This window comes from Chrysochloris asiatica, unplaced genomic scaffold (genome assembly GCF_000296735.1).
Source record: "Chrysochloris asiatica unplaced genomic scaffold, ChrAsi1.0 scaffold00232, whole genome shotgun sequence".
Classification (NCBI taxonomy): domain Eukaryota; kingdom Metazoa; phylum Chordata; class Mammalia; order Afrosoricida; family Chrysochloridae; genus Chrysochloris; species Chrysochloris asiatica.
The window spans coordinates 1,901,927-1,929,282 of record NW_006408750.1 but is presented as its reverse complement, the minus strand read 5'-3'; the positions used below and the strand labels follow the sequence as shown (position 1 = coordinate 1,929,282).

At 40.1% G+C, this 27,356-nt stretch overlaps 1 protein-coding gene across 1 annotated transcript in view; it reads right to left on the bottom strand.

Moving 5' to 3' along the window:
- ARHGAP26 (Rho GTPase activating protein 26) overlaps positions 1–27,356 on the bottom strand; it is a 692,304-nt gene that overhangs the window by 103,772 nt on the left and 561,176 nt on the right. The window contains exon 19 of the mRNA XM_006873269.1: positions 27,002–27,155. Coding sequence (XP_006873331.1) covers positions 27,002–27,155 — 154 coding nt within the window. The remainder of the gene's footprint in view (positions 1–27,001; positions 27,156–27,356) is intronic.

Below are 27,356 nucleotides of genomic sequence, written 5' to 3'. Positions count from 1 at the left end.
GTTTGAACCACACAACTTGCAGTTAATAGTCCAATGCTTAACCTACCATACCACTAGGGCTTCTTGCTTAATGTAGAGAAGGGGTTAAAAATAAGATCTGAAGGCTGTTTCCAAACAGGAATGCATTTCTAACTAAGCAAGCATCTGCTTTCCAGATTGACTGACAAGGGTTCTGACAGTACTTTGATATCATTTTCATTTGCCTAGGTTATCTGTGCATTTTGACCAAGGATTTAACTTCTGATTCTACCAATAAGATCCCCCAAGTTACATACATGTAGACAGAAAGTATTCTAACTCACACTAAGTAAGAGAAATGGCACTGTGACAGAACAGTGCTGAAAGTCATGACAATTCTTAAGTCTATTTCCTTTCCTAAGAAATCTACCTCAAACTGGAATGTAATAGTCACAAGGCTTTTTTTTTCTCTCAACTTCATTGTGATTTGGATGAAAATTTATACAGCAAATTGGTTTTCCATTCAACAATTCAGTTATGTTTTCATGACATTGCTTGCAATCTACATAATGTAACAATACTATTCCCATGCCCTCCCTACGTTTACCATTTCCATTTGTCCATCTTTCCTATTCTTTCCTGTCTTCTGAGCTTTATCCCTGGGCAAATTCTGCCCTTTGATCCTATATGGTTGGTTGTTCTATGGTGTAAGGACCTCCCTGGTGTTACTGTTTACTTTTTAGGCCTGTCTAGTAGGTCAGCACTGGACTTCAAACCAGAAGGTCAGCAGTTCAAACCCACCAGCTTCTCCTTGGTAACTCTATACAGAGTTGCTATGATTTGAAATCATCTTGGTGGCATTTAATAACAATTGCTTGGCTGGACTTCTGGTGTGGCACTGTAGGATCAGCACTGGACTGTTAACCACAAGGCTGGGAATTCAAACCCACCAGCTCTTCCCAGAAAAGTTTTTACAGGGTCGTTATAAATCAGAATTGACTCAATGGCACTTAACAACATTGTTTGGCTGAAGTCCTGGAATGGTCCTGTAGGACTGAACTTGTAACTACAAGATTGGCAGTTCAAACCCACCAGTCGCTCCTTGGAAACCTTCCACAGGAGTTCTACAAGTTGGAACGGACTTGGATTTGATGGAACTTAACAACAAAATTGCTTGACTGAAATTTGAGCCATGGGGGCGTGTTCTATCTACCACAAGGCATTTCAGGGAGTCCTGGTGTGGTGCTGTGGGTTAGTGCACCAGACTGCAAAGCCGTTAGAACTGCAAGGTAGATAGTTTAAGCTCACCAACTGCTCCTCGTAAACTCTATAAAGGGTCGCTATGGGTCGGAATCAACTCTTAACGGCACTTAACGACAATGACACTTAACGACAACAACAAATTCAGAATAAATGTCATTCATTCACACCCTTAATTAAGCCCCAAGATTTAAAACAGCTACTAGTGGTTATGAATTGGGCTGCAAACTGCAAAGTCAGTACTTGGAAATTACCAGCTGATCTGCAGGAGAAAGATGAGGCTTTCTGCTCCTGTAAGGATTTACAGCCTTGGAAACTCTGCACAGGATCGCTGTAAGTCAGAACCAACTCCACGGCACATAACCACCACCACCACCAGTGTACAAGAGTAAGTCAAAAAAGATTGCTACAAAATCATAGACACAAAAATATATAAACGTAAAGCTACTGTTTCTCTGCATATTCTCCATTTGGGTCCATACACTTTGAAGATGTTTCTCTCTCTCTAAGGCGTCTTTGAGGAGTCCTGGTGCAGTGCTGTAGAGTAAGCACAGGACCACCATCCCCTTGTTATATACCCCATTCAGGATTGTTGAATTCAATGGCACATAACAACAAGAAGGAGACTGAGAGTTGAAACCGATTCAATGGCACATAATAACAAGAAGGAGACTAAGACAAGTGTATTACTGAAAGAACTTGTCTGTGGCCATCCACTGACCACAGAGACAGGTTGGAACATTTTGCTGTTGTTATATTTGTTGTTAGGTGCCATTGAGTCAGATCCTATGTACAATAAAATGAAACACTGTGAGGGTCTGTGCCATCCTCCCAACTGTTGTTAAGCTTGAGCCTATTGCTGCTGACACTTTGTCAATTCATCTCACTGGGGGTCTTCCTCTTTTTCACTGACTCTCCATCTTATCAAGCATGATGTCCTTCTCCATGGACTTGTCCTTCCAAGTAACATGTCCAAAGTATGAGAGACGAAGTCTCACCATCTTGGCTTCTGAAGAGTATTCTGGCTGCACTTCTTCCAGGATGAATGTTTGTTCTTCTGGCAGTCATGGTATTTTTAATGTTCTTCCCCAACACCATAGTTAAAATGCATCCATTCCTCTGTGGTCTTCCTTATTCACTGTCCAGCTTTCACATACATATGAGGCAACTGAAAATAACACAGCTTGGGTCAGACTCACCTTAGTTTTCAAACTGACACCTTTGCTCTTTGACACTTAAAAAGGACCTTTGTAGCAGGCTGCTCTAATGCAATATGTTGTTTGATTTATTAACTGCTACTTCCATGAGTGTTGATTATGGATCCAAGCAAAATGAAGCCTTTGGCAACTACAATCTTTATTTCACTTTATCTTGATGCTATTTATTGGTCCAGCTGTGAGGATTTTTGATGTCTTTACGTTGAGGTACAATTCATACTGAAGGGTGTAGTCTCTGATCTTCATTGGTAAGGTAAGTATTGTAAGTTCTGTTCTCTTCCAGTAAGCAAGGTTGTATCATTTGGATATCACAAGTTATCAATTTGCCTTCCTTCAATCCTAAAGCCACGCTCTTCTTCATATTTGCTTATTGAATTATTAGCTCAGCACACAAATAGAATAAGTATAGTGAAAGATATAACCTTGTAACACACCTTTCCAGATGTAAAACCATTCAGTATCTCCTTGTTCCGTTCACATAACTACCTCTTGGTCTATGTATAGGCTCCTCATGAGCACAATTAAGATTTCTGGAATATTCATTCTTCACAATGTTGTCCATAGTTTGTCATGAGCCACATAATCAAAAGCCTGTTTATGGTCAATAAAGCACAGGAAACCATCTTTGTTATTCTGTGTTTTTAGAAAAGATCCATCTGATATCAGCAATGATGTCCCTCCTTCCATGTCTTTTCTGACTCCAGCATGAATTTCTGGCAGTTCCCTGTCAATGCACTGTTGCAGTAGTTTTTCACTTATGCTCAGCAAAATTTTACTTGCATGTGATATTAATAATATTGTTCCATTTTTGCATCCTATTGGGTTACCTCTCTTTGAAATGGACACAATTAAGGATCTCTTCCAATCAGTTGGCCAGGGAGTTGTCTTCCAAAATTTTTTTGCATAGACAAGTGAGCGACTTTAGGAATGCATGTTTGTTGCAAGATTTCAATTTTTCTGTCAATTCCTGGAGCCTTGTTTTTAGCCAATGCCTTCAGTGCAGCTTGGACTTCTTCCTTCAGTACCATTGGTTCTTGATCATATGCTGCTTCTTGAAATGGCTGAACATTGACCATTTCTTTTTTGTACAGTGACATCATCCCACAACTCTTCTGGTGTACAGTTTTTAGTATCTAATGCATCAAATCCATTCTTGAGATAGTCTCTAAATTAGGTGGGACATATTCAAAGTTATATTTTGGCTCTCTCGAGCTTGTTTTAATATTTTTCAGCTTCAGCCTGAACTTACAAATGAGCAATTGATGGTCTGTTCCACAAATGGTCCCTGGACTTGTTTTGGCTGATGGCATTTAGTTTTTCCACTGCCTCTTTTCACAGAGGTAGTCAATTTGATTCCTGCATATTCCATCTGGTGAGGTCCATGTGTATACATTGCCTTTTATGTTGTTAAAAAGTCATTGTTGTTGTTGTTGTAAAGTGCCGTGGAGTTGGTTCCGACCCATAGCGACCCTGAACAGGGTTTCCGAGGCTGTAAATCTTTACGGTAGCAGAAAGCCTCATCTTTTTCCTGCGGAGCAGCTGGTAGTTTCGAACTGCTGACCTTGTGATTCGCCGCCCGATTCATAACCACTACACTACTATTAGTCTTGCAAAATTCTATCATGTGATCTCCAGCATCATTTCTATCATGAAGGCCATACTTTTGAACTACTGATCCTTTTTTGTTTCTAACTTTCACATCCAATCATCAGTAATTATCAATGCATGCTAGTTGCATGTCTGATCAATTTCTGACTAAAGAAGTTGGTAGAATCCTTCAATTTAAGCATCACTGGTTTTAGTGGTTGGTGCGTAAGTTTGAATAATAGTAGATTAAGTGGTCTTCCTTGTAGGCATGTGAATATTATTCTATCACTGTCAGCAAGCATTATATTTCAATAGAGAGATCTTGAAATGTTATTTTCGCTGATGAATGTGACACCATTCATCGTCAACGTCAGATTAAAAATGGACAATACTAGTCCATTTCAGTTCACTAATGCCTAGGATACTGATCTTTATGTGTTCCATTTTACTTTTTCAACTTCTAATTTTCCAAGATTCAAATTTCATGCATTCCATGTTCAAATTATTAATGGATGTTTGCAGCTGTTTCTTTTCATTTGGAGTTGTGCCCCATCAGCAAAAGAAGGTTCCAAAGCTTTGTTCCATTCACAACATTATGGTCAATTCTACTTTTAGGTGGCAGCTCTTGTCCAGTTTATTCTGAGTGTCTTCCAACCTGAAGGGCTCATCTTCCAGCACTATATCTGATGTTCTGCTACTAGCCACAAGGTTTTCAGTGACTAACCACTTAGAATTGGTTCATCTCTTCTTCGTCCTAGACTGTCTTAGCCTGGAAGTTCAGCTGCAATGTGTTCACCATGGATGAGCCTGCTAGTATTTAAAATACCAGTGTCATAGTTTCCAGCATCACAGCAACACACTAGCCACCACAGGATGACACACTGACATTTAAACTCATTTAGTTTAGAAAAACATGTGCATGTATGAACTGGAACCCTAGCAATAATACTTTTGACTGACTCTCAAAAATCAAGTCCCTTGGTGGTGCAAATGGTTTGCACTCGCTTGCTAATCTACTAGTCAGATAAAAATGGGACTGTTGGCTCTTATAAAGATTTGTAGTCTCAGAAACACTACATAGGCCTGCTAAGAGTCGGAATTGACTTGAGGGCAGTGGGTTTGTTTTCTGGCTATTGGTTGGTGGTTCCAACTTACCTAGTTGTTGTTGTTATGTGCCGTGCAGTTGGTTCCAACTCATAGAGACCCTGTACAGGGTTTCTGAGGCTGTACATCTTTACAGGAGCAGCAAGCCTCATCTTTCTCCTGCAGAACGCCTGGTAGTTTCAAACTGCTGACCGTGAAATTAGCAGCCCGATTAGTAACCACTATGCTACCACAGCTCCTTAACTTATCTAGTAGCACAGAAGAAAAAAAATGATCTCGTTGCACAGAGGAGAAAAGGCCTATTGATCTGCTTCAGTAGAGAGTACAGCCAGGAAAACTCTCTGGAGCACAGTTCTAAGTGTAACACATGGGGTCACCAGGAGTTAGAATCAACTTAATGCCAATGTGTTTGTTTTCCATGTATCAAGACAAATCTGGAGAACTGTTTTAGACCTTTTTGCAAGGTTAACAACTTTACTAGAAAACAAAACTAAACAAAAAGCAACTTGATGCTTTATATAATTTTGGCTCCGAAGGAAGAAAAGCACAATGTGTGTGAGGGGAAATGTTTTCCACTTGTGATTTCCACTATGCTGGAAAATGGGATGTGGTCATGCACTTAAGTGATCCAATCCCCACCTCTGCCCCCATCCCCTCTGCTGACAGGCTGTGGAGATTCAAGTGCCTCCGACAATGCTGGTGCTTGGGAAAGAAATTCTACTAGGTCATGAAGTGTGAGGGCTGCCTAAAGCAATTTGTATATTAAAAACGAACTAGTAATCACCTAACTCATTTCCTCACTAAAGATTGGATGGGTCACCAGGCAAGAATCTCCACCCTCAATGAAGTAAAACTCAACTGGGCTCCAGATGGATGAGGAAGAACGTGGCTGAAGAACAGGAAAGGCTAACAGGAAGCCATTGAGAAAACAAGATTATTTATGGGTCACACCAGTAACAATCTCTGAAAACGTCAAGCAGACATGGCCTAGTTATTTGGAGGAGCCTTGGCAGAGGCAGTCCCTGATGCCTGAGGTGTCAGAGGAAGGGGAGCAGGCATATATGAAAAATAATAATCACGGCAGTAGGCTGGAATTACTGGTAATGGGGTTGTTGTTGTTGTCATGTGCCATGGAGTTGGCTCCAACTCATAGCGACCCTGTATAGGGTTTCCGAGGCTGTAAATCTTTACAGGAGCAGAAAGCCTCATCTTTCTCCCATGGAACAGCTGGTGGTTTCGATCTGCTGACCTTTCGGTTCGCAGCCCGATTCGTAACTACTATGCTACCAGAGCTCCTTGGTGATGGGTAGGGAGGAGGACATTGTAAGGAGGAACAAAAACGGCAAATGATTTCTTATGAAAATGCTTATTCTACTTCCTGGTTTGGGAAAAGCACTGGATTTTCAGGCAAAACTGTCTTAGGAGACCTTTTCTGTGTAAGGGTGAGTGAAAAACAGAGAGAATATTTAACCTAACAAGAAAGATCCTCCTCCACAGAACTTTGATCCAACCAGAGAGGAGCAAATCTCTACATTCCAAAGAATGACAAAGATAAATCTAGCAGAATCAGGGCTGTTTGTTTGGGTGTAACCCTTTGGCATAAAATAACATTAGAACGGTAAAAATCACTTTTAAAAAGTCTGCCATTTATTATTACTTATGTAATGCATAGTATGCCTGAAGCAAGTCATGGTATTTTCAATAGCCTCATATGTATGTGAAAGTTGGAAAGTGAATAAGAATTCAAATTCTTATTAGAATGCGAATTAGAAGAATTGATGCATGTGAGTTATGGTATTGAAGGAGAATAATAAAAGTACCATGGACTACCAAAAGAACAATCAGATTTGTGTTGGAAGAAGGGCAGCCAGAGTGCTCCTTAGAAGTCAGGATGGCCAAACTTCATCTCTCATACTTGGGACATATTGTCAGGAGGGACCAGTCCCTGGAGAAGGATATCATATTTGGTAAAGTGGAGGTTTGGAGAAAAATAGGAAGACCCCCCTAACTAGATGGATTGGCACAGTGGCAGCAGCCATGGGCTCAAATGTAGCCAGGATTATAAGGTTGGCACAAGACTAGGCTAGGCTGTGTTTCACGCTCTTGTACACAGGGTCACTCTTAAGTTAGTACTGACTCAACAGCACAACAACAATAACAACAAAAGCATATTATTGATTTAGTCTAAAAAAATAATAGCTATGCACCAAATTCATTAAGTTCCTGTATGATTTGGGGGGGTTCCAAAGTTTCCAAGAACAGGTGTAACTACCCTAACAGGAGGTTTCCCATTTCCAAGAACAGGCACGCCTATCCCAGCTGCCTCTCTACAGAATTTCCTTCTCCTCATTTGTAACTCAAAGACTGGACTAAATAGCTTCAGTCTCTCATTTAAGGTCGGAGGCTGCTGGGGAAGATGAGTGGGACAGCCTGGGGAATCTCTTCACATAGGAAACATACATATGCTGAGAAAGAGAATGGGAGAAGAGACCGGGTCTGGAGAGGAGTACTCCAAAATAACAAGTGTAGTTCTTAGAACTAAACATGTAAATGAGATAACAAAGGATGATCTCACTTAAACTTCACAGCTCTCCAAAGAAGATATGACTGTATTTTACACGCTACAAAGCAGAGGCAGCAAGAGCTACAGTAACTTTCCTCTTTCCTTTCCATGACATTTCTCAGTATCTGATATATGTTGTTGTTAAGTGCCATGGAGTCGGTTCTGACTCATAGTGACCCTGTTTAGGGTTTCTGAGGAGCAGCTGGTGAGTTTGAACCACTGAACTTGCAGTTCAAACTGACCTTGTGGTCCAGCGCATTAACTCACAGTGCCAAACCAGGATATATGTAACCAGAAAACCAGTTGCCTTTGAATCAAATATGACTTATGGAGACCACATAGATGTCAGAACAAAACTATGCTCTATAGCATTTTCAATGGCTGATTTTTTCGGAAGTAGATCACCAGCTCTATTTTCCAAGGTGCCTTTAGGTGGACGTGCAACCTTTCAGTAGCTAAGTGTTAAGCATTTGAACCACCATATAATAGATACCCACAACTCATCTGTCAGTTTGTCCTATTGTGATGGCTTGTGAGTTTCTGTGATTCTGGAAGCTATGCCACTGTTATTTTAAATACGAGCAGGGTCATCCATGGTGGATAGGTTTCAGATGAGCTACCATATGAACAAAGAAAGACTAGGAAGGAGTGACTAACTACTTCCAAATATGTAGTCACTGAAAACCTTATGAATAGCAGAGAACACTGTCAGATATAGTGCCGGAAAATGAGCCCCTCAGGTTGGAAGGAACTCAAAATGCGACTGGGGAAGAGCTGCCTCCTCAGAGTAGAGTTGATCGTGATGACACAAGTGGAGTAAAGTCCATGGATTAAAGCCCACAGGACCTTCATTTGCTGATGGGGCACAACTCAAAATAAAGACAAACAGCTGTAAACATCCATTAGTAATCAGAACATGGCATGTTCCAAGTATGAATCTAGGCAAACTGTCAATGAAATGGAACGCATAAACATTGATATTTAGGCATTAGTGAACTGAAATGGACTGGTATTGGCCATTTTGAATCTGACACCTACATGGTTTACTATGCCAGAAATGACAAATTGAAGAGGAATGGTGTTGCATTCATCGTCAAAAAGAACATATCCAGATCAGTCATGAGGTACAATGCTGTCTGTGATAGGATAATATCCATGTGTCTACAGGGAAGATCAGTTAATACCACTATTATTCAAATTTACACACCAACCACTAAAGCCAGTGAGGATGAAATAGAAGAATTCTACAAACTTCTTCAATCTGAAATTGATCAAACACGCAATCAAGATATATATATTGATTAGTGGTGATTGGAATGCAAAGGTTGGAAACAAAGAGAAAGGATAAGTAGTTGGAAAATAGGCATTGGAGACAGAAATGATGGTAGAAATCGTATGATACAATTCTGGAAAACCAATGATTTGTTCATTTCAAATACCTTCTTTAGACAGCATTGTTGTTGTTGTTGTTGTTGTTGTTGTTGTTAGGTGCCATCGAGTTGGTACCAACTCATAAAGACCTTATGCACAGCAGCACGAAATGCTGCTTGATCCTTGGCCAACCTCTCTGCTGTTGCCACATTTGAGTCCATCAATGCTGTCACTTGGCCAATCCACCTAGTTGGGGGTCTTCCTCTTTCACTCTGACCCTCCACCTTACCAGACATGATATACTTTTCCAGCGACTGGTCCCTTCTGACAATATGTCCCAAGTATGAGAGTCAAAGATTGGTCATCTTGGCCTGCAAGGAGCACTCTGGTTGCGCTTCTTCCAAAACAGATCTATTGGTTCTTTTGGCAGCCCGCGACACTTTCAATATTCTCCTCCAACACCGTAACTCAAATGCATCAATTCTTCTACGGTCTTCTTTATTCACTGTCCAGCTTTCGCATGTATATGAGGTTATTGAAAATATCATGGATTGGGTCAGGTGCACCTTAGTCCTCAAGCTGACATCTTTGCCCTTCAACACTTTAAAAAGGTCTTGTGTGGCAAATTTGTCTAATGCAATACATTGTTTGATTTCTTGACTGCTACTTCTGTGTTGATCCAAGAGGAATGAAGTTCTTAACAACTTCAATCTTTTCTCCTTTGATAAGAATGTTATTTATTGGTCCAGTGGTGAGGATTTTTGTTTTCTTTACATTGGGATGTAATCTATACCAAAGGCTGTGCTCTTTGATCTTCATCTGTAAAAGTTTTAAGTCCTCTTCACTTTCAGCAAGCAAAGTTGTATCTCCTGCATATAGCAGGTGGTTAATGAGTCTTCCTCCGATGCTGATGCCACATTTTTCTTCATATAACCCAGTTTGTCGGATTATTTGCTCAGCATACTGGCTGAATAAGTATGGTGAAATAATACAACTTTCTTAATTTTAAACTATTCAGTGTTCCCATGTTCTGTTCGAACAACTGCCTCTTGGTCCAGGTACAGATTCCTTATGACTGATGAGCACAAGTAAGTGTTCTGGAATAATCATACTTTGCAATGTCATGATCCACACAATCGAAAGCTTGTCATGATCCACACAATCGAAAGCCTTTGTATAGTCAATAAAGCACAGGTAAACATCTTTCTGATATTCTCTGCTTTCAGCCAAGATCCATCAGACATCAGCAATATTATCCCTCATTCCAAGTCCTCTTCTGAATCCGGCTTGAACCTCTGGAAGTTCTCTGTCAATGTATGCTTACAGCCATTTCTGTATTTCCTTTAGTAAAACTTTACTCATATGAATATCAAAGAGATTGTCCTATGATTTCCGCATTCCTTTGGGTCACCTCTCTTTGGAATGGGCACAAATACGGATCATAAGACAGCATAAGAGATGATTATACACATGGACCTTACCAGATGGAATACAGAGAAATCAAATTGACTATATCTGTGGAAAGAGATGATGGATAAAGCTACATGTCACCAGCCAAAACAAGGCCGTGGCAGATTGTGGAACAGACCATCAATTGCTCATATGATAATTTCAAACCGAAGCTGAAGACAATGACAATAAGTCCACAAGAGCCAAAATATGACCTTGAATATATCTCACCTGCATTTAGAGATCATATGAAGAACAGAGTTGATACACTAAAGACCGAAGACCAGAAGACTTGTGGGATGACATCAAAAACACCATATAGGAGGAAAGCAAAGTCATTATGAAGGCAAGAAAGAAGGAAAAGATCAAAATGGGTGCCAGAAGAGACACTGAAACTTGCTCTCCAGTGTAGAGATGCTAAAGCAAATGGAAGAAATGAGGAGATATAAAAGCTGAATAGAAAATTTCAAAGGTCAGCTAGGCCTCTTGTGATGCAAGGGTGAATAATTGTTACCAAGACTGATTGTGAAGGTTGTAAATGTAAAAGTGGGCATTTTGTGGCAAGGAGGGGAGTGATTGACTTTGCAGGCTGGGAGTGGAGGTCCCTGGAACCATGAAGGGAGAAGAGTGGAGAGCAGAACCCTACCCAGAGAGGCAGTGATCCCTGAGATGGAGGCAGAGATGATGACATGGAGAGATGGAGCAGATGGGGACTCAGGACCCAGGAAGCAAGAGGGGCTGTGTGGTGATGACTGGGGTGGGGGGAGCAGGCTTATAGGATGTACCCTTTCATTGATTGGTGATGCATGGAGGGGATTGTAACCATGGCAATGAAACGTATACGATAGGATGAATGTAAAACTGATGTTCTCCCATGTAAACTGTCACATAACTCACAATAAACCTTAAAAAAAAAAGACAAATTCAAATATTACAATGCAATGTGCAAAAGATCTGGAGGCAGAAAACCAAAAGGGTAGAACAAACTCAGCATTTGTCAAGCTGGAGGAACTGAAAAAATATTCAAGCCTTGACTTTTTTTTTTTATTGAAGGATACTCTGGGCAAATTATTGAATGATGCAGAAAGCATCAAAAGAAGATGGAAGATAAACAAAGAGTCACTGTACTAAAAAGAAATGGTCAATGTTCAACCATTTCAAGAGGCTGAAACAATCAAGAGTCAATGATACTGAAGGAGGAAGTCCAAGGTGCATTGAAGGAATGGGCAAACAACAAGGAACCAGGAATCAATGGAATAAAAACTGACATCTCTCAAGAAAGTGAGATGGCACTGGAAGCACTCACTCATCTCTGCCAAGAAGTTTGGAAGACAACTATCTGGCCAACTAATCGGAAGGTATCTGTATATGTGCTCATTCCAAAGAGAGGTGACCCAATGGAATGCAGAAACCATCGGACAATATCTTTGATATCCCATGCAAGTTAAGTTTTACTAAAGGAAATACAGAAATGGCTGCAAGAATATATTGACAGAGAGCTTCCAGAGGTTCAAGCCGGATTCAGAAGAGGACTTGGAATGAGGGATATCATTGCTGATGTCTGATGGATCTTGGCTGAAAGCAGAGAATATCAGAAGATGTTTATCTGTGCTTAACTGACTATGCAAAGGTTTTTGATTGTGTGGATCATGACAAGCTATGGACAACATTGCGAAGTATGATTATTCCAGAACACTTAATTGTGCTCATAAGGAATCTGTACCTGGACCAAGAGGCAGTTGTTTGAACAGAACATGGGAAAACTGTGTGGTTTAAAATTAAGAAAGGTGTGTGACAGGATTGTATTCTTTCATCATACTTATTCAACCTGTATTCTGGGCATATAATCCGAGAAGCTGGGTTAGATGAAGAAAAATGTGGCATCAGCATTGGAGGAAGACTCATTAACAACCTGCAATAGGCAGACGAGACAATCTTGCTTGCCGAAAATGAAGGGGACTTAAAATACTTACTGATGAAAATCCAAGACAACAGTCTTTGGTATGGATTGCATCTCAATGTAAAGACAATAAAAATCCTCACCAGTAGACTAATAAACAATATTCTTATCAGCAGAGAAAAGACTGAAGTTGCCAAGGACTTCATTCTTCTTGGATCAACTATCAACACTCATGGAAGCAGCAGTCAAGAAATCAAACGATGTATTGCATTAGGCAAATCTGCTGCACAAGACCTTTTTAAAGTGTTGAAGAGCAAAGATGTCAGCTTGAGGACTAAGGTGCACCTGACCCTAGCCATGGTATTTTCAATAACCTCATATGCACATGAAAGCTGGACAGCAAATATGGAAGACCACAGAAGAACTGATGTTTTTGAGTTATGGTGTTGGAGGAGAAGAATGAAAGTGCCATGGACTGCCAAAAGAATCAATAGATCTGTGTTGGAAGAAGTGAAGCCAGGGTGCTCCTTGGAGGCCAGGATGGCCAAACTTTGTCCCTCATATTTTGCTCATATTGTCAGGAGAGACCAGTCACTGGAGAAGGATATCATGTTTGGTAGGGTGGAGGGTCAGAGAGTAAGAGGAAGACTCCCAACGAAATGGTTTGGCAAAGGGGCAACATCAATGGGCTCAAGCGTGGTAAAAATTATGAAGTTGGCCCAGGACCGGGCAGTGTTTCCTTCCGTTGTGCATGGCGTCGCTATGAGTCGGTTTTAACTTGATGGTACATAACAACAAACAACATAATAGATACAGATTTCTTTTCTTTATGCATACACTTATATAGGGCATGAAACCCCAAAGAGCAGAGACTAATTTTTTAACCACTCTACTTCAGCACTTTAAACACCGCCTGGTATACAGCAGTTCAGATGACATTTGTTGAGTGAATGTTGACTGGATAAGGAGAACAAAAATAAAAATTTAGAGATCTTTCTCAAGGCAAAATTTCCCCAATTTTCATCTAAGAGCAGTTGAACTAAACTCAGAAGGGGCCAAACATGCTTCAAACCAAGAAACAACGATGCCTGGACACAATGCTTGTTTATCCTTGGAATTCCACGGACTGTTCTTGTGTAGCTCACTGGCCACTAAGATGGAAGCGAGTGGTTGGCTCTGGCACAATCTGAAGGTCCTTGGCATGCACACATCTTGTAGGTCACCAAAAATAATCTGGAAATGCATGTGTGTGTGTATATGTGTGTGTTAAGAGGAAAGGGTAAGAGAAATTAGTTTTATTTATGGGGCTATTGAGCAGCTGTTTAATTTTTAGGGGTGTGGACCATTTGGACAGGGAGAGTTCCAGGTTTGCATTCCTCCATTGCTGAAGTCATCCTCATAGTTCTAGCCCTTCATCGTGCTGTGAAGACAACACTCACCTGACAGTTTATTATTATTATTTTGTGGAAGAATGTACTGTAATATTTTTGGTCTCTAGGGGGACATCCCTGACTTCTTTCTCAGCACTTGTTTACTTTCTCCTTAAAAATCATTATTGTCCAGAAAGGAGTTGGTACTATGCCAACTGTGTTGGCCCTGGTGACAGGAGGGAATGGATTCAGTTTTTGCAGCTCTTTGTCAGTATTCATTGAATAGTCTCCCTTCTTAGGGGCAGGTCAGACCCATTTAATCCATCAAAGGGAGTGTGAGGATGGGCTCGTTCAGAGTGAAGGACTGGCACTAGCCAGTCTACGCTGGTGCCAGGGCTAAAACACTAGAGTTCCGGCTTTCCCTTGCAGCGCATGAGCTTATCTATCTTGTTGCTTCGGCTATTAGCTATGGGTTTTGTTTTGTTTCTTAATTTCTTGGAATCTCAGTTATGAGTCATTTTCTTTCAAGTAGGATTCTGAAAATTGAGAGGCTAGTCTAGACACTGTACTACTCCATAGCAAGACCCTTCCATACCTCTGTACTTTACCCAGGAAGTTGAACTAAATTTCAAGGCACTAATTTCTGCATGACTCAGGGGTCACAGATTCATAGGTTGTCAGTTAACTATTGCTATATAATAAATGATGCCAAACTCTATTGCTAACCACAATATATTCCTTATCATGAATCTGTGGGTTGCTGGACAGTTTTTCTGCTGGTCTTGCCTGGACTCATGTGACTGCATTCAACTGATTGGTCAGTGTGATAGTTAAGGTTGAATGTCAACTGGGCTAGGCTAGGATACTCAGTGGTATGATAGTTCAGATGCAGCCAACCCCCAAAAGGTCTGCTATGAGTAACCTATCAAATGAAAGGGAGTTTCCTCAGGTGTGTGGCTTGCTTCCAATATATGTGGATGTTCTGTTAAAGCCTGCTTGTTTTTTTGCTGGATGTTAAACTTAACTGTTGTTGTTGTTAGGTGATGTAGAGTCTGTTTTGACTCACAGCGATCTTATGCACAACAGTATGAGACACTGCCTGGTTCAGCACCATCTTCATAACTGTTATGTTTGAGCCTATTGTTGCTGTTGGGGGTCTTCCTCTTTTTTGGTAGCCCTTCACTTTCCATGCATGATTTCCTTCTCCAGGAACTGGCCACTCCTCACAGATGGAGAGACATCCTCACTTCTAAAGAACATTCTGGCTGTACTTCTTCTAAGACAGACCGGTTTGCTCTTCCAGCAATCCAAGGTACTTTCAATTTTTTTGTCAGCACCACAACTTCTATGCCCTTTCTTATTCATTGTCCAACTTTCACATGCTTATGAGGTGAATTAAAATGCCATGGTTTGGGTCAGGTGCACTTTAGTACTCAAACTGACATCTTTGCTCCTGAATACTTTAAAAAGGTGTTTTGCAGCAGATTTGCCTAATGCAATACATCTTTTGTTTCCTTGATTGCTGCTTCATGGAGCACTGATTGTACACCAAGTAAATTGAAGTCTTTGACCACTTCAATCTTTTCTCCATTTATCATGATGTTATTTATTAGTCCAGTAGTGAGGATTAGTGCTTTCTGTACAATGAGGCGTAATCCATACTGAAGGGTGTAGTCTTTGATCTTCATCAATAAGTACTTAATGTCCTCCTTACTTATAGTAAGCAAGGCTGTGCCACCTGCACATCACAGGTTGTTAATAACTCTTCCTCCAATCCTGATGTTACATTCTTTTTCATATAATCCAGTTTCTTGGATTACTTGCTCAGCATACAGATTGAATAAGTATGGTGAAATGATTCAACCTTGATGCACACCTTTCCTGAATTTAAACTATTCAGAATCCCTTGTTCTGTTCTAATAACCTCTTGGTCTACGTACAGGTTCCTCATGAGCACAATTAAGTGTTCTGAAGTGCCCATTCTTTGCAATGTTATCCATAGTTTGTTATGATGAACACAGTCAAATGCCTTTGCATAGGCAAAAAAGCACAAGTAAACATCTATCCGGCAACCTCTGCTTTCAGCCAAGATATATGTGACATTAGCAAAGATATCCCTCATTCCATGTCCTCTTCTGAATCTAGCTTGAGTTGCTGGAAGCTCTCAATGCACTGCTACAACCACTTTTGAACTATCTTCAAAAAATTTTTATTTGCATGTGATATTCATGATATTGTTTGATGATTTCTGCATTCCATTGGATTACTTTTCTTTGGAATGGGCACATATATAGATCTCTTCCAATCCATTGGCCAGGTAGCTGTCCTCCAAATTTCATGACATAGATAAGTAAGCACCTGCAGTGCTGCATCAGTTTGTTGAAAGATTTCAAGTTATAATCTATCAATTCACACAGTCATGATTTTCACCAACACTTTCAATGCTGCTTGGACTGCTTCCTTCAATACCTTCAGTTCTTGATCATATGGTACCACTTGAACATCAACCAATTCTTTTTGCATTATCCTACAGCACCACACCAGAATTCTGCAATATTGTAATCCAGGCTTGAATCTTTTCTTCTACTCTTTCAGCTTGAGAAATGTTATGCATTTGTTTCTTTTGGTTTTCTTACTCCAGGTCTTTGTACATTTTACTAAAGTATTTGCCTTGCAATTTTCTGCTCCACATTTTTACTTCATTTCTCCCATTTGCTTTAGCATCTCTACAATGGAGAACAAGTTTCAAAGTCTCTTCTGACATTTTGTTTGTTCTTTCTTTTCTTTCCTGTCGTCTTAATGATCTTTTGCTTTCCTCCTGTATGATGTTCTTGATGCCATCACACAGCTCTTTTGGTCTTTGGTCATTAGTGTCTAATGCATCACATTTCTTAAGATGGCCTCTAAACTCAGGTGGGACAAACTCAAGGCCATAATTTGGTTCTTGTAGACTTGGTTTAATATTATTCAGCTCCAGCCTAAACTGGCATATGAACAATTGATGGTGTGTTTCACAGCCTGTCCCTGGCCTTGTTTTGGCTGATGAGATGGAGCTTTTCCACTGTCTTTTTCCACAAATGTAGTCAATTTGATTCCTGTGTATTCCATCTGGTGTGGTCCACGTGCATTCTCATCTTTAATGTTGTTGAAAGAAGGTATTTGCAATGTCATTGGTCTTGCAAAATTCTATCTCGATGCTATTTCCAGCATCATTTCTATCACCAAGGCCCTATGTTTCAACTGCTGATCCTTCTTGTTTCCAACTTTTACATTCCAATCACCAGAAATTACCAAAGCATCTTGATTGCATGTTTGATCAATTTCAGGTTGAAGAAGGTGGCAGATTCCTTTAATTTTATCATCATTGACTTTAGTGGTTGGTGTCTGAATTTGAATAATAGTGGTATTAAGTGGTCTTCCTTGTAGTCTTAAGGATATCATCCTGCCACAAACAGCACTGTACGTCAAGATACATCCTGAAATGTTCTTTATGCCGAGGACTGTAACACCATTCATCTTCAATTTTGTTCCTGGCATAGTAAACCATATGATTTTCTGATTCAAAGTGGCCAATACCAGCCCATTTCAGTTCACTAATGCCTAGTGAACTTTATCCATTCCTTTTAATTTTTTATAACCTCAAATTTCTTAGATTCATACTTTGCACATTCTATGTTCTGATTATGATTTGGTGCTTGCAGTGGTTTCTTCTCATTTTGAGTTGTGGCCACATCAGTAAATGAAGATTCCAAAAACTTAACTTCATTCATGTCATTAAAGTCAACTCTCATTTGAGAAGGCAACTCTTCCCTAGTTGTATTTTGAGTGATTTCCAACCTGTGTGGTTCAGTTTTTGACACTGCACCCAACAAGGTTCTATTGCTATTCATAAAGTTTTTAATGGGTAACGATTCAGAAATGGTATGACTTTTTTTCTTCCTAATTTGTCTTAAGTCTGAAAGTTCTGCTTAAACCTGCCCATTATGGGTAACCCTGATGGTACTTTAAATACTGCTGGCACAGCTTCCAGCATCCTAGCAACACACAAAGCACCAGAGTGTGACAAACTGATAGATGAGTGGTGGTTAGCTAAGTTAGTTAAGCTACATTGATGTTTGGTTTTAAGATGACTTCCTGGGACACTTTTGGTTTTATGTTTACACATTATCTCAGGACAATAGTTGTAGTGGTTCATACCACATTCATAGGAGCTCTGGCTGTGTAGATTTTGAGCTAGGCTACAAACCACAAGACCAGTAGTTTGAATTCACCAGTTGCACTGCAGAAGATAGTTGATGCTTTCTACTCCTGGAAACATTTACAGTTTCAGAAACCCTAGACAGGGTCCCTGTGAGTCGGAACTGACTACATCACAACCTCACCACCACTGCTTTCATGGTTTCAGGAAGTCTGGAGTACATAAGAATTTTAAAAGCTGGTCTGTATTTCCCTCGATTGGGATTCTTCTATAGACTCTTTTATCACAGTGTACAGTCATGGTAGCTGGGCACCATCGAGTTCTGATTATTCTGCACCTTCCTTGTATTCATGCTACTCCTTCCTTTGTTTCTCCAGGAAAATAGACATCAATTCTTAAGCTTTTTAGGATGGTGGCTTTCAAGCTTTTGAGAGTCCAGATACTATGCATTGAACTGGGAGGTAGCAAAAACAATAAACATGTTATTAGACCAATTAGCCGGGCTGTTCCATGAAACAATGACCCTACACCTCCAAACGAAGACACCAAATTCCATGAGAATTTTCCCAATGGTTTAAACATAAAGGGGCTTCAAAAAGTTCTTGGAAAAATTCCATTATCTTTTAATTCCATTTTTCCATGACTTTTTTGAAGTCCTCTCTTAAATCTATCACAGAACATTTGCCAATTCAACTTTTTATAGGCGGTCAGTGGCTCCATACAATAAGCACTGAACTGTGAGCCACAAGGTCCATGGTTTGAACCCACCAGTCACTTTGCAGGAGAAAGATGAGGCTGTTTCTGTTCCTGCAAAGATTTTAGTCTTAGAAACGCTATACAGGGTTGCTATGAGTCTGAACAGATGTGATGGCACTTAACAACAACTGCTTATTGATAAGGATCTCTGGTAGCATAATGGTTACGAGTTGGGCTGCTAATCTCAAGGTCAGCAGTTCAAAACTATCAGCTGTTCCATGGGATAAAGATGAGGCTTTCTGCTCACGTAAAGATTTACAGCCTCAGAAACCCTATACTGGGTTACTGTGAGATAGAATCTATTCCAAAGCACCTAACCATCACCATTGTCTATTTTCTTCAGCCCTTGCTAACTCTGTTCTCTGCCGATTTGCCTTTTCTTGTCTTTTGATATGTGAGGCCATACAATATTTATCCTTTTGTGATTGAGTTATTCACTCAGTATGTCTCACTCATTCATATTATAGTAGGCAACAAGACTTCATGTCTCCTCTTGAGTGGTATTCCATTGTATGTGTGCCACATTTTGTTTATTCATTCATTTGTTGATGGGCATTTGGTTGTTTCCAACTTTTGATTATTGTGTATAGTACTGCAGTGAACACTGGTGCTTACTGCTCTGAATCTCTGTTTGTAAGTTTATTGGGTATATACCTAGGCCTAAGGTGCTCTGGTAGTGTAGTGGTTACAATTCGGGCTGCGAACCACATGGTCAGCAGTTCGAAACTACCAGCTGTTCCGCGGGAGAAAGATGAGGCTTTCTGCTCCCGTAAAGATTTACACCCTCGGAAACCCTGTACAGGGTCGCTATGAGTCGGTTCCGACTCCACGGCACATAACAACAACAACAAAAGGAGCTCTGGTAGTGTAGTGGTTACAATTCGGGCTGCGAACCACAAGGTCAGAAGTTCGAAACTACCAGCTGTTCCACGGGAGAAAGATGAGGCTTTCTGCTCCCATAAAGATTTACAACCTCAGAAACCTTGTACAGGGTCGCTATGGGTCAGAATCAACTCGACGGCACATAACAATAACAACAACCACCTAGGCCTGGAATTGCAGGGTCATGTGATAGTTCTATTTTTAGTTTCTTTGTAGGAAGTACCACACTGTTTTCCACAATGACTGTACCATTTTGCATTTCATCAACAGTGGGTAAGTGTTCTAATTTTCCCACATTCTCACCAGTATTTGTTATTTTCAGTGTTTTTGCTTTGTTTTGTGTTGTTTTTGTCATAGCCATTCTGTTGTTGTTCAGTGTTGTCAAGTCAGCTCTGACTCATAGTAACCCTGTATAGTGTTTCCAAGGAGTACCTGGTAGGCTTGAACCACTGATTTAGTGGTGAGAAGTCCAGTGTTCATTATACAGCATGCCACACCAGGACTCCAAAGCCAGTCTACTGGAAGGTATATGATATGTAATTTTGGGTTTGATTTTTATCTCTCTGATGGCTAATAGTGTTGAACATCTTTCATGCATTTGGTAGTCATTTGAATGCCTTCTTTGATAAAATGTCTATTTAAATCTTTTGCCCATTATTTTGGGTTATTGGTGGGATGTGTTTAAGGTCATATTTTGGCTCTTGTGGACTTGTTTTAATTTTCTTCAGCTTCAGCCTTAACTTGCATATAAGCAATTGATGGACTGTTTCAAAGTCTGTTCCTAGCCTTGTTTTGGTTGAAGATATGGAGCTTTTCCACTGTCTCTTTCCAATTTGATTTCTGTGTGTTCCATCTGGTGAAGTCCATGTGTATAATCATCTTTTATTGTTGTTTACAATAGTCATTTGCACTGAATAAATCATTAGTCTTGTAAAATTCTGTCATGTGATCTCCAGTATTGTTTTTATCATCAAATACTTAAAATACTTACTGATGAACACCAAAGATCACAGCTTTGGGTCTGGGTTGCACCTCAATGTAAAGAAAACAAAAATCTTCACTAATGGAGCAATAAAGAACATCATGATAGATCATGGAGAAAAGAAAGTAGTTGTTAACAATTTCATTTTGCATGGATCCACCATCAACACTCATGGAAGCAGAAGTCAAGAAATCAAACAACATATTGCATTAGGTATAGCTGCTGCACGAGACCTCTACAGTGTTCAGGAGCAAAGATGCCAGTTTGAGGACTAAAGTGGGCCTGATCCAAGCCATGGTATTTTCAATAGCCTGAAATGCTATGAAAGTTGGACAATGAATAAGGAAGACCACAGAAGATGATGCATTTGAGTTATGGTGTTACGGAATAATATTAAAGGTGCCATGGACTGCCAGAAGAACAGACAAATTTGTGTTGGAAAAAGTAAAACCAGAATGTTCTTTAGAAACTAAGATAGCCAGCCTTCATCACTCATACTTTGGACATGTTATCAGGAAGAACCAGTTCCTGGAAAAGGACATCATGCTTGGTAAAGTACAGGGTCAGTGAAAAAGAAGGAAACCCAAATGAAATGGAATGGCACAGTGGCATCAGCAATGGGCTCATGTGCAGCAGCAATTGTGTTTCCCTCTATTGTACAGAGTGTCACTATGGGTTGGAACCAATTCAACAGCACTTGCAGCAACAAATTGGATTATTTGTCTTTTTGTTGTGAAGTTATTTATGTTGTTGTTGTTGTTATGTACTGTGGAATTGGTTTGGACTCATAGTGACCCTGTACAGGGTTTCCGAGGCTGTAAATCTGTACAGGAGCAGAAAGCCTCTCTTTCTCCTGAGGTACAGCTGGTAGTTTCGAACAGCTGACCTTGAGGTTCGCAGCACGATTCGTAACCACTACACTACCAGAGCTCCTTGTTATTTATATATACACATAAATTGGTTATTAGATTTTTGTTGGGGATATGGTTTCAGAAGGTATTCTTCTAGACTACAGTTTGTCTTTAAACATTTTATATTTTTTTATAAAGTATTTTGAGGAACAAAAGTTTAAAATTTTTATTTATTTTGCTTTTAGCTGTTTGTGATTTTTTATTTTTTCAATCACACTGGATAATTCATTGTTAAAATCTTGCTCCTGCTTCTTCTAAAATTTTTGTGGTTTTAGTTTGTACATTAGGTGTTTAGTCCATTTTGATTTTTTTTTTCTGCATAGTATGAGTCATGGATCCGGTTTCATTTTTCTGCATGTGGAAATCCAATTTTCCCAGCACCATTTATTGAAGAGACTCTTCTTTTCCCATCAAATGGGTTTAGCACCTTGGTGAAAAAAAAAAAATCACAGATGTATGGGTTTATTACTGGACTTTCAATTCTATTCCACTGATCAATGTATCTGTTGTTATACCAGTACTAAACTATTTGTTTACAGTAACAGTACAATACATTTTCAAATCAGGAAATTTGGGTCCTCATGGCATTCCATATAAAGTTTAGGATTGATTTTTTTTCTATTTCTGTAAAGGAGGCTACTGGAATTTTTATCAGGATTGTGTTAAATCTATAGATTGCTTTGGACAGTATTGATATCTTAACAACATTAAGTTTTCCAATTCATGAACTCAGAATATTTGTTCATTCATTTAAGCCGTCTTTTTCAGTTGTGTTTTATAGTTTTCATTGTATAAGTCCTTCATGTCCCTGGTTAGATTTATTCCTAGGTATTCTATTCTCTCAGACGCTATTATAAATTGAATCGTTTGCCTAGTTTCCCTATCAGAGTTCTCATTGCTGGGGTACAGAAGCCCAAATAATTTTTGTTGTTGACCTTAAACTCTGCAACTTGGCTAAATTCCTCTGTTAACTCTGGAAGTTTTCTCATGGACTGTATAAATTTTTATATATAGTATTATATCATACACACATAGCAATAATTTTACTTCTTTTTCAATCTGGATACCTTTTTATTTGTTCTTCTTGTCTTATTGCTGTGGCTAGGACTTCTCATACAGTATTTAACACAAGTGGTGAGAGTGGGCACTCTTGGTATTGTTCCTAATTCCAAGGGGAAAGCTCTCTGACCCGCTCCATTAAGTATAACATTGGCTGTGGATTTTTCATACGTGCCCAGAATCATATAGAGAATTTTCTCTTCTATTACAATTGTATTTTGGGTTTTCATCAAGAAAGGGTGTTGGGTTTTATCAAATGCTTTTTCTGCATCCATAGAGATGGTTATGTGGTTCTCTTTCGTTGTTCTACTGATGTGGTGTTATATTAATTGATTTACTAATGTTGAATCATCCCTGAATTCCTGGAATAAGTCCCACTTCGTCATGAAGTCTCCTGATTTTCAGATGCTGGTTCAATTCTCTCTCTCTTTTTTAAGAAGTAGTGACAAGAGGAGAGAATAGAGCTCTCCTGCCCATCTCCTTTTTCCTTTGTTCACCACATTTGTCAATAGGTTGTATTTATCCAATCTGATCATCTCTGCCTTCTTCATACCCCCTTATCTGGAATGCTCTTCACACACCATTTAAATCTTACCTAACTCTCAACTCACTCTTCACCTATCCCACCTTTCCCAATACTCTCATGAGTCAGCACGCTGTCAGCAGATATTCACATACTAGTTGTTGAACTGTAAAAGCACGTATGAGCCATACGCCACATCTTTCCTCCTTATCCAGACTTTAAGCTCTCGAGAAGGCAGGATCCTCTTCCTATGTGCACTGATCTGTGCACAAAATAGGTTAATAACACATGCTTTCAATTTTAGGCTAAGTGGACTCTGGCTTACCTACTGTCCTTTGATCTTCAGGAGAAATGGCTCCTTCAAGGCCTCTAGCTGAGGAACTGCCAAAGATCTCAACCCAGCAGCCTTACCTTGGCACTGGGAGAATGATGGCATCTCTAGTTTTGATATCTGATCTAGCTTTGTTGTTGTTGTTAAGTGCCGTTGAGTCAGTTCTGACCCACAGCGACCCTCTATATAAGGTTTTCAAGGAGTGGCTAGTGGGTTTGAACCACTGATCTTGCAGTTCAAACTGACCTTGTGGTCCAGTGCATTGTCCTACAGCACCACACCAGGGATCCAAAGAAAGCCAGTGCCCAATGTGGGGTTCAAACACATGCTCTGAGATTAAGAGTCTTATGCTCTATTGACTGAGCTAGTCTTGAGACAATGCAAACAAGAAGGCCATGGTATCTTTGAAGACTTAGGAACAACTGACCAATGATGCAGAAAAATCTATTATCTCAGGTATCAAAGTTATTACATAACAAGTATCATATCTTGTTATGATTTCTACATGGCCATAGTGATTCTTCAGTCAACATGAGAAACAATGAGGAAAAAAATGAATGAAATAAAAAGGGAGAAAGGCAGTTTCCTGGTGACTGGATCCTTCACTTAATGTCTAATTCAGTCACGCAGAGGAAAACCATTACCTCCTTCCTTTGTTTTTTGTTTCTATTCAAATCATTCATGTTTCCACTGAAGGAGCTCTGCACACTTCAGATGTGGAGATGAAGGAGGTAATAAAGGGTCTGGAATGGAGGTTGAGACCCACGTAGTCTTAGTTGTGACTAAGCCCAATCACCATGGTGTAGTGTGCTCACCTAGTGTGCTAACCCACCTTCTCAGAATTATTTTCCTCACGGAGAGTTCTGTGACTTCTGTTTGCCAGGCCTGCCTAACTCCTGTCCATGATTCACTCAGGAAATCAGAGGCAGAAAAGTCCAAAACAGCATGAACCCAGGAGCAACATCTCACTGCCTAGGGTTTGAAAAATGATCTGTGAACCTTGTGCAGAGCTTACAGGGTCTTTGGCATGACCCTCACTCAGGGCTGTGACAATGGCACCACTTCCACATCATTAATGCCTTCCTCAACCACAACCCTTGCAGATGTCCATCAAAGACTCACTCAGCTTGGAGGGAGAGCTATCTTGCTGGAAACACACCCATACTCCTACTTCTGATCCTCCAAAGGCAAAATAACACAACTACTCTTGGCATTCCCCTCCATTCCCCAGGAAAGCCCCAAAATCTGTGCCAGGCAAGGAACAGACCCCCTGAATAGTGAGAAGTAAGTGGAGCAATCTCAGTATTTTATAGGAAACAAATCATACCTAGGCACCAACAAAATAAAAACTCCCAAATCTTCTCCTTCAGGACCTGTGGAAAAGACATGTCTCTCCTTTCCAGTGGGCTGCCTAAGAAGCAACCTCTTAGTACGTATTGCATCCCATAGTGACTCAGGGGATCATAGTTACCAGCTGCTGAAAACAGTCTAAGAGAGCAAGTCCAGGAGAACCTGAGAAAACAATTCAGCATGGCAAGGAGGCGCCCTAGGAAACTGCAGCCACCAGAACCAGAAGAGACTCACTGCCCACAAGCTGGACAACTTAAATTATGTCATTTTTTTTGAAGTTTTTATTCTGAATTGAGTGATAGTTTACATGGGAGACCATCGGTTTTACACTCATCATTTCATTGCAATGAGTACAGTCTCCTCCGTGCATCATCATTCAACAGTATATGTTTCTATTCCCTCTGTTGTTTATTATTTTTTTTTGGAGGGGGAGGAGGTACACAAAAATACTCAGGAATATATAATCATTTAAACAATCAAAGGACTCATTTTGCAAGCCTACCTCCTGGCCACCAGCAACTGGTCGCCAGCACACAGCCTTTCTTTTCCCATGAGTTTAGAGTTCTCAACTGCTCTATTTCTCCATGCCCTCATCTCTATCTATCACCATCTCTGGATAGGGTCCCACATTCCGCTTGTGCTGTTCTCACTTGATGGTCCTACGATGCTCCGTTCCAGAACTGTAAGATTAACTACTCCCTCTTTTTGTTACAAAATTTCTATCATTATAGTTGTGACAGTCACAATTAGTCATGATAACAATTACTCACTGTTGAATCATAAATTATGTCAGTTTTTGAGGCGTTCATCTCCTTCTTAATGAACATACACATTATCAACAAAATAATGAATACATAATCAAACTTCCTTAAGGTCAAGTGAGGATTTCAAGTTGCTAACCAATAAAAAGAAGAGAGACATTCTTAGTCTAAGGCTCCATGTTACACTGCAGTGGCACTGTAATTTTAAGTACTTTATAAATCCACCTTAGAGTCATTTTTTCCCTCCTAATTGGCTAATATTTCTAAGTCATACACTTTCTATAGGTGCACAAATGGCTAAGCACTTGATAACTAGTTGAAAGATTGGTGGTTCAAATCCACTCAGAGGTGCCTTAGTAGAAGACAGACCTGGTCCAAAAAGTCACAGCCTTGAAAACCCTATGGAGCAATTCTAGACTACACACATGGGGTCATGTCAGAATTGTTTCTATGGCAACCAATAACAACAAATGTCTCTCCTAAGGCAAAAACGATTGGACCCATTTTAGAGAGCTAAAATGGTAGGTTACAATCATGCAACCACAGTGTGCAGAGGGTTAGGAAAAAGTTGCGTCAAGCTGGCATTTTACCCTTGCTCTGGAGTTTCGATTGAACCAATTGTCCTGAAGGCAGTCTGTGGCTGAAGCTCAAACTATTTTCATTACAGAAAGGCAAAGCTGATTCTGTTTTTCCTGAGCCTTATACAACAACAGCCCAGCTGTTCTGGTCATGGCCTCACATTCTTCCTGCAGAGGCTCTAAGTGACAAGATTTATGGGGCGGTCTAAAGAAACATGCTAAGCAATGTGGGATGAACCACAAGGGAGAACTTCTGGCCCCTATGGAGTATATCTAGTTTCTGGGAGGGACTGCACAGTCACCCTTGAAACTGGCTATCTTGGCTATGGGTGCTCAATGCTCAAGAGTTAAACAACAAGGGCTCTTCTGATTTATAGTCTCTGGATGGAATCACAGTCATGCTAACTAAGGTCTGGGGATGTAAAGACTCAAAGAGCTTCTAGGGACACTGATTTCTTTCAGTGGACACAGCAGGATCATTAAGCATTCCCAACACAATCAAGGAGAAGGCAAACTGAAACAACATGAATTAGGGAAACAGACTTGGCTACTGGCTACTGAGCTATTACTAGTTCCTGGATGTTTATAAGAAATAAAGAAATTGCTTTTCATGCCCAGCAGCCAGCACAGGCAACTGCCACCACCAAAGCCATCTCAGCAAGATGGTAAATCAAAAATCATCAGGGCTGAGAAGCAGTGAGTTACGAATAATGTTTTCCCATAAAAGTGAGATGATGGATGTTCAACAAACCTATGACAAATTAGCCAAGCTCCACATTTAAAGAGAAGGTTTAAATCAACAGTTCAAATTCAGACAGGGCTAGAGAGCAAATTCTTGGCAGAATGGCTGACTGAGGCCCCAGTGTGATAGAAACTGGGCATCTTACTTACAGTGAGTTGGGCCGGGTGGGTTTCACCACGTCCAGATCTGGGTCACTGGAGTTTATGTTTGGCTGCAAGCTGCTGCTGGAATTAAGCATGCTGTTTGCATTTGATGAGACCACAGATTCCAAACTGGAGTTGATGAGGCTGTTTCTTTGTTCCTCTGGGGGAAAAAATGACACAAAACCCATATTAATATTACTATTGATCCAGGACCTGTTCATACTCGTATACAAAATTCACCAGTGATGAGATTAGACTGATACCTCTGGTCCCAATGAAGCTAAGAAACTGGCATAGGAAAGGACAGGATTTTAAATTGGGAGAAAAGAATTAAAAGAGAGTAAGCGACTTTTTTTTTTTT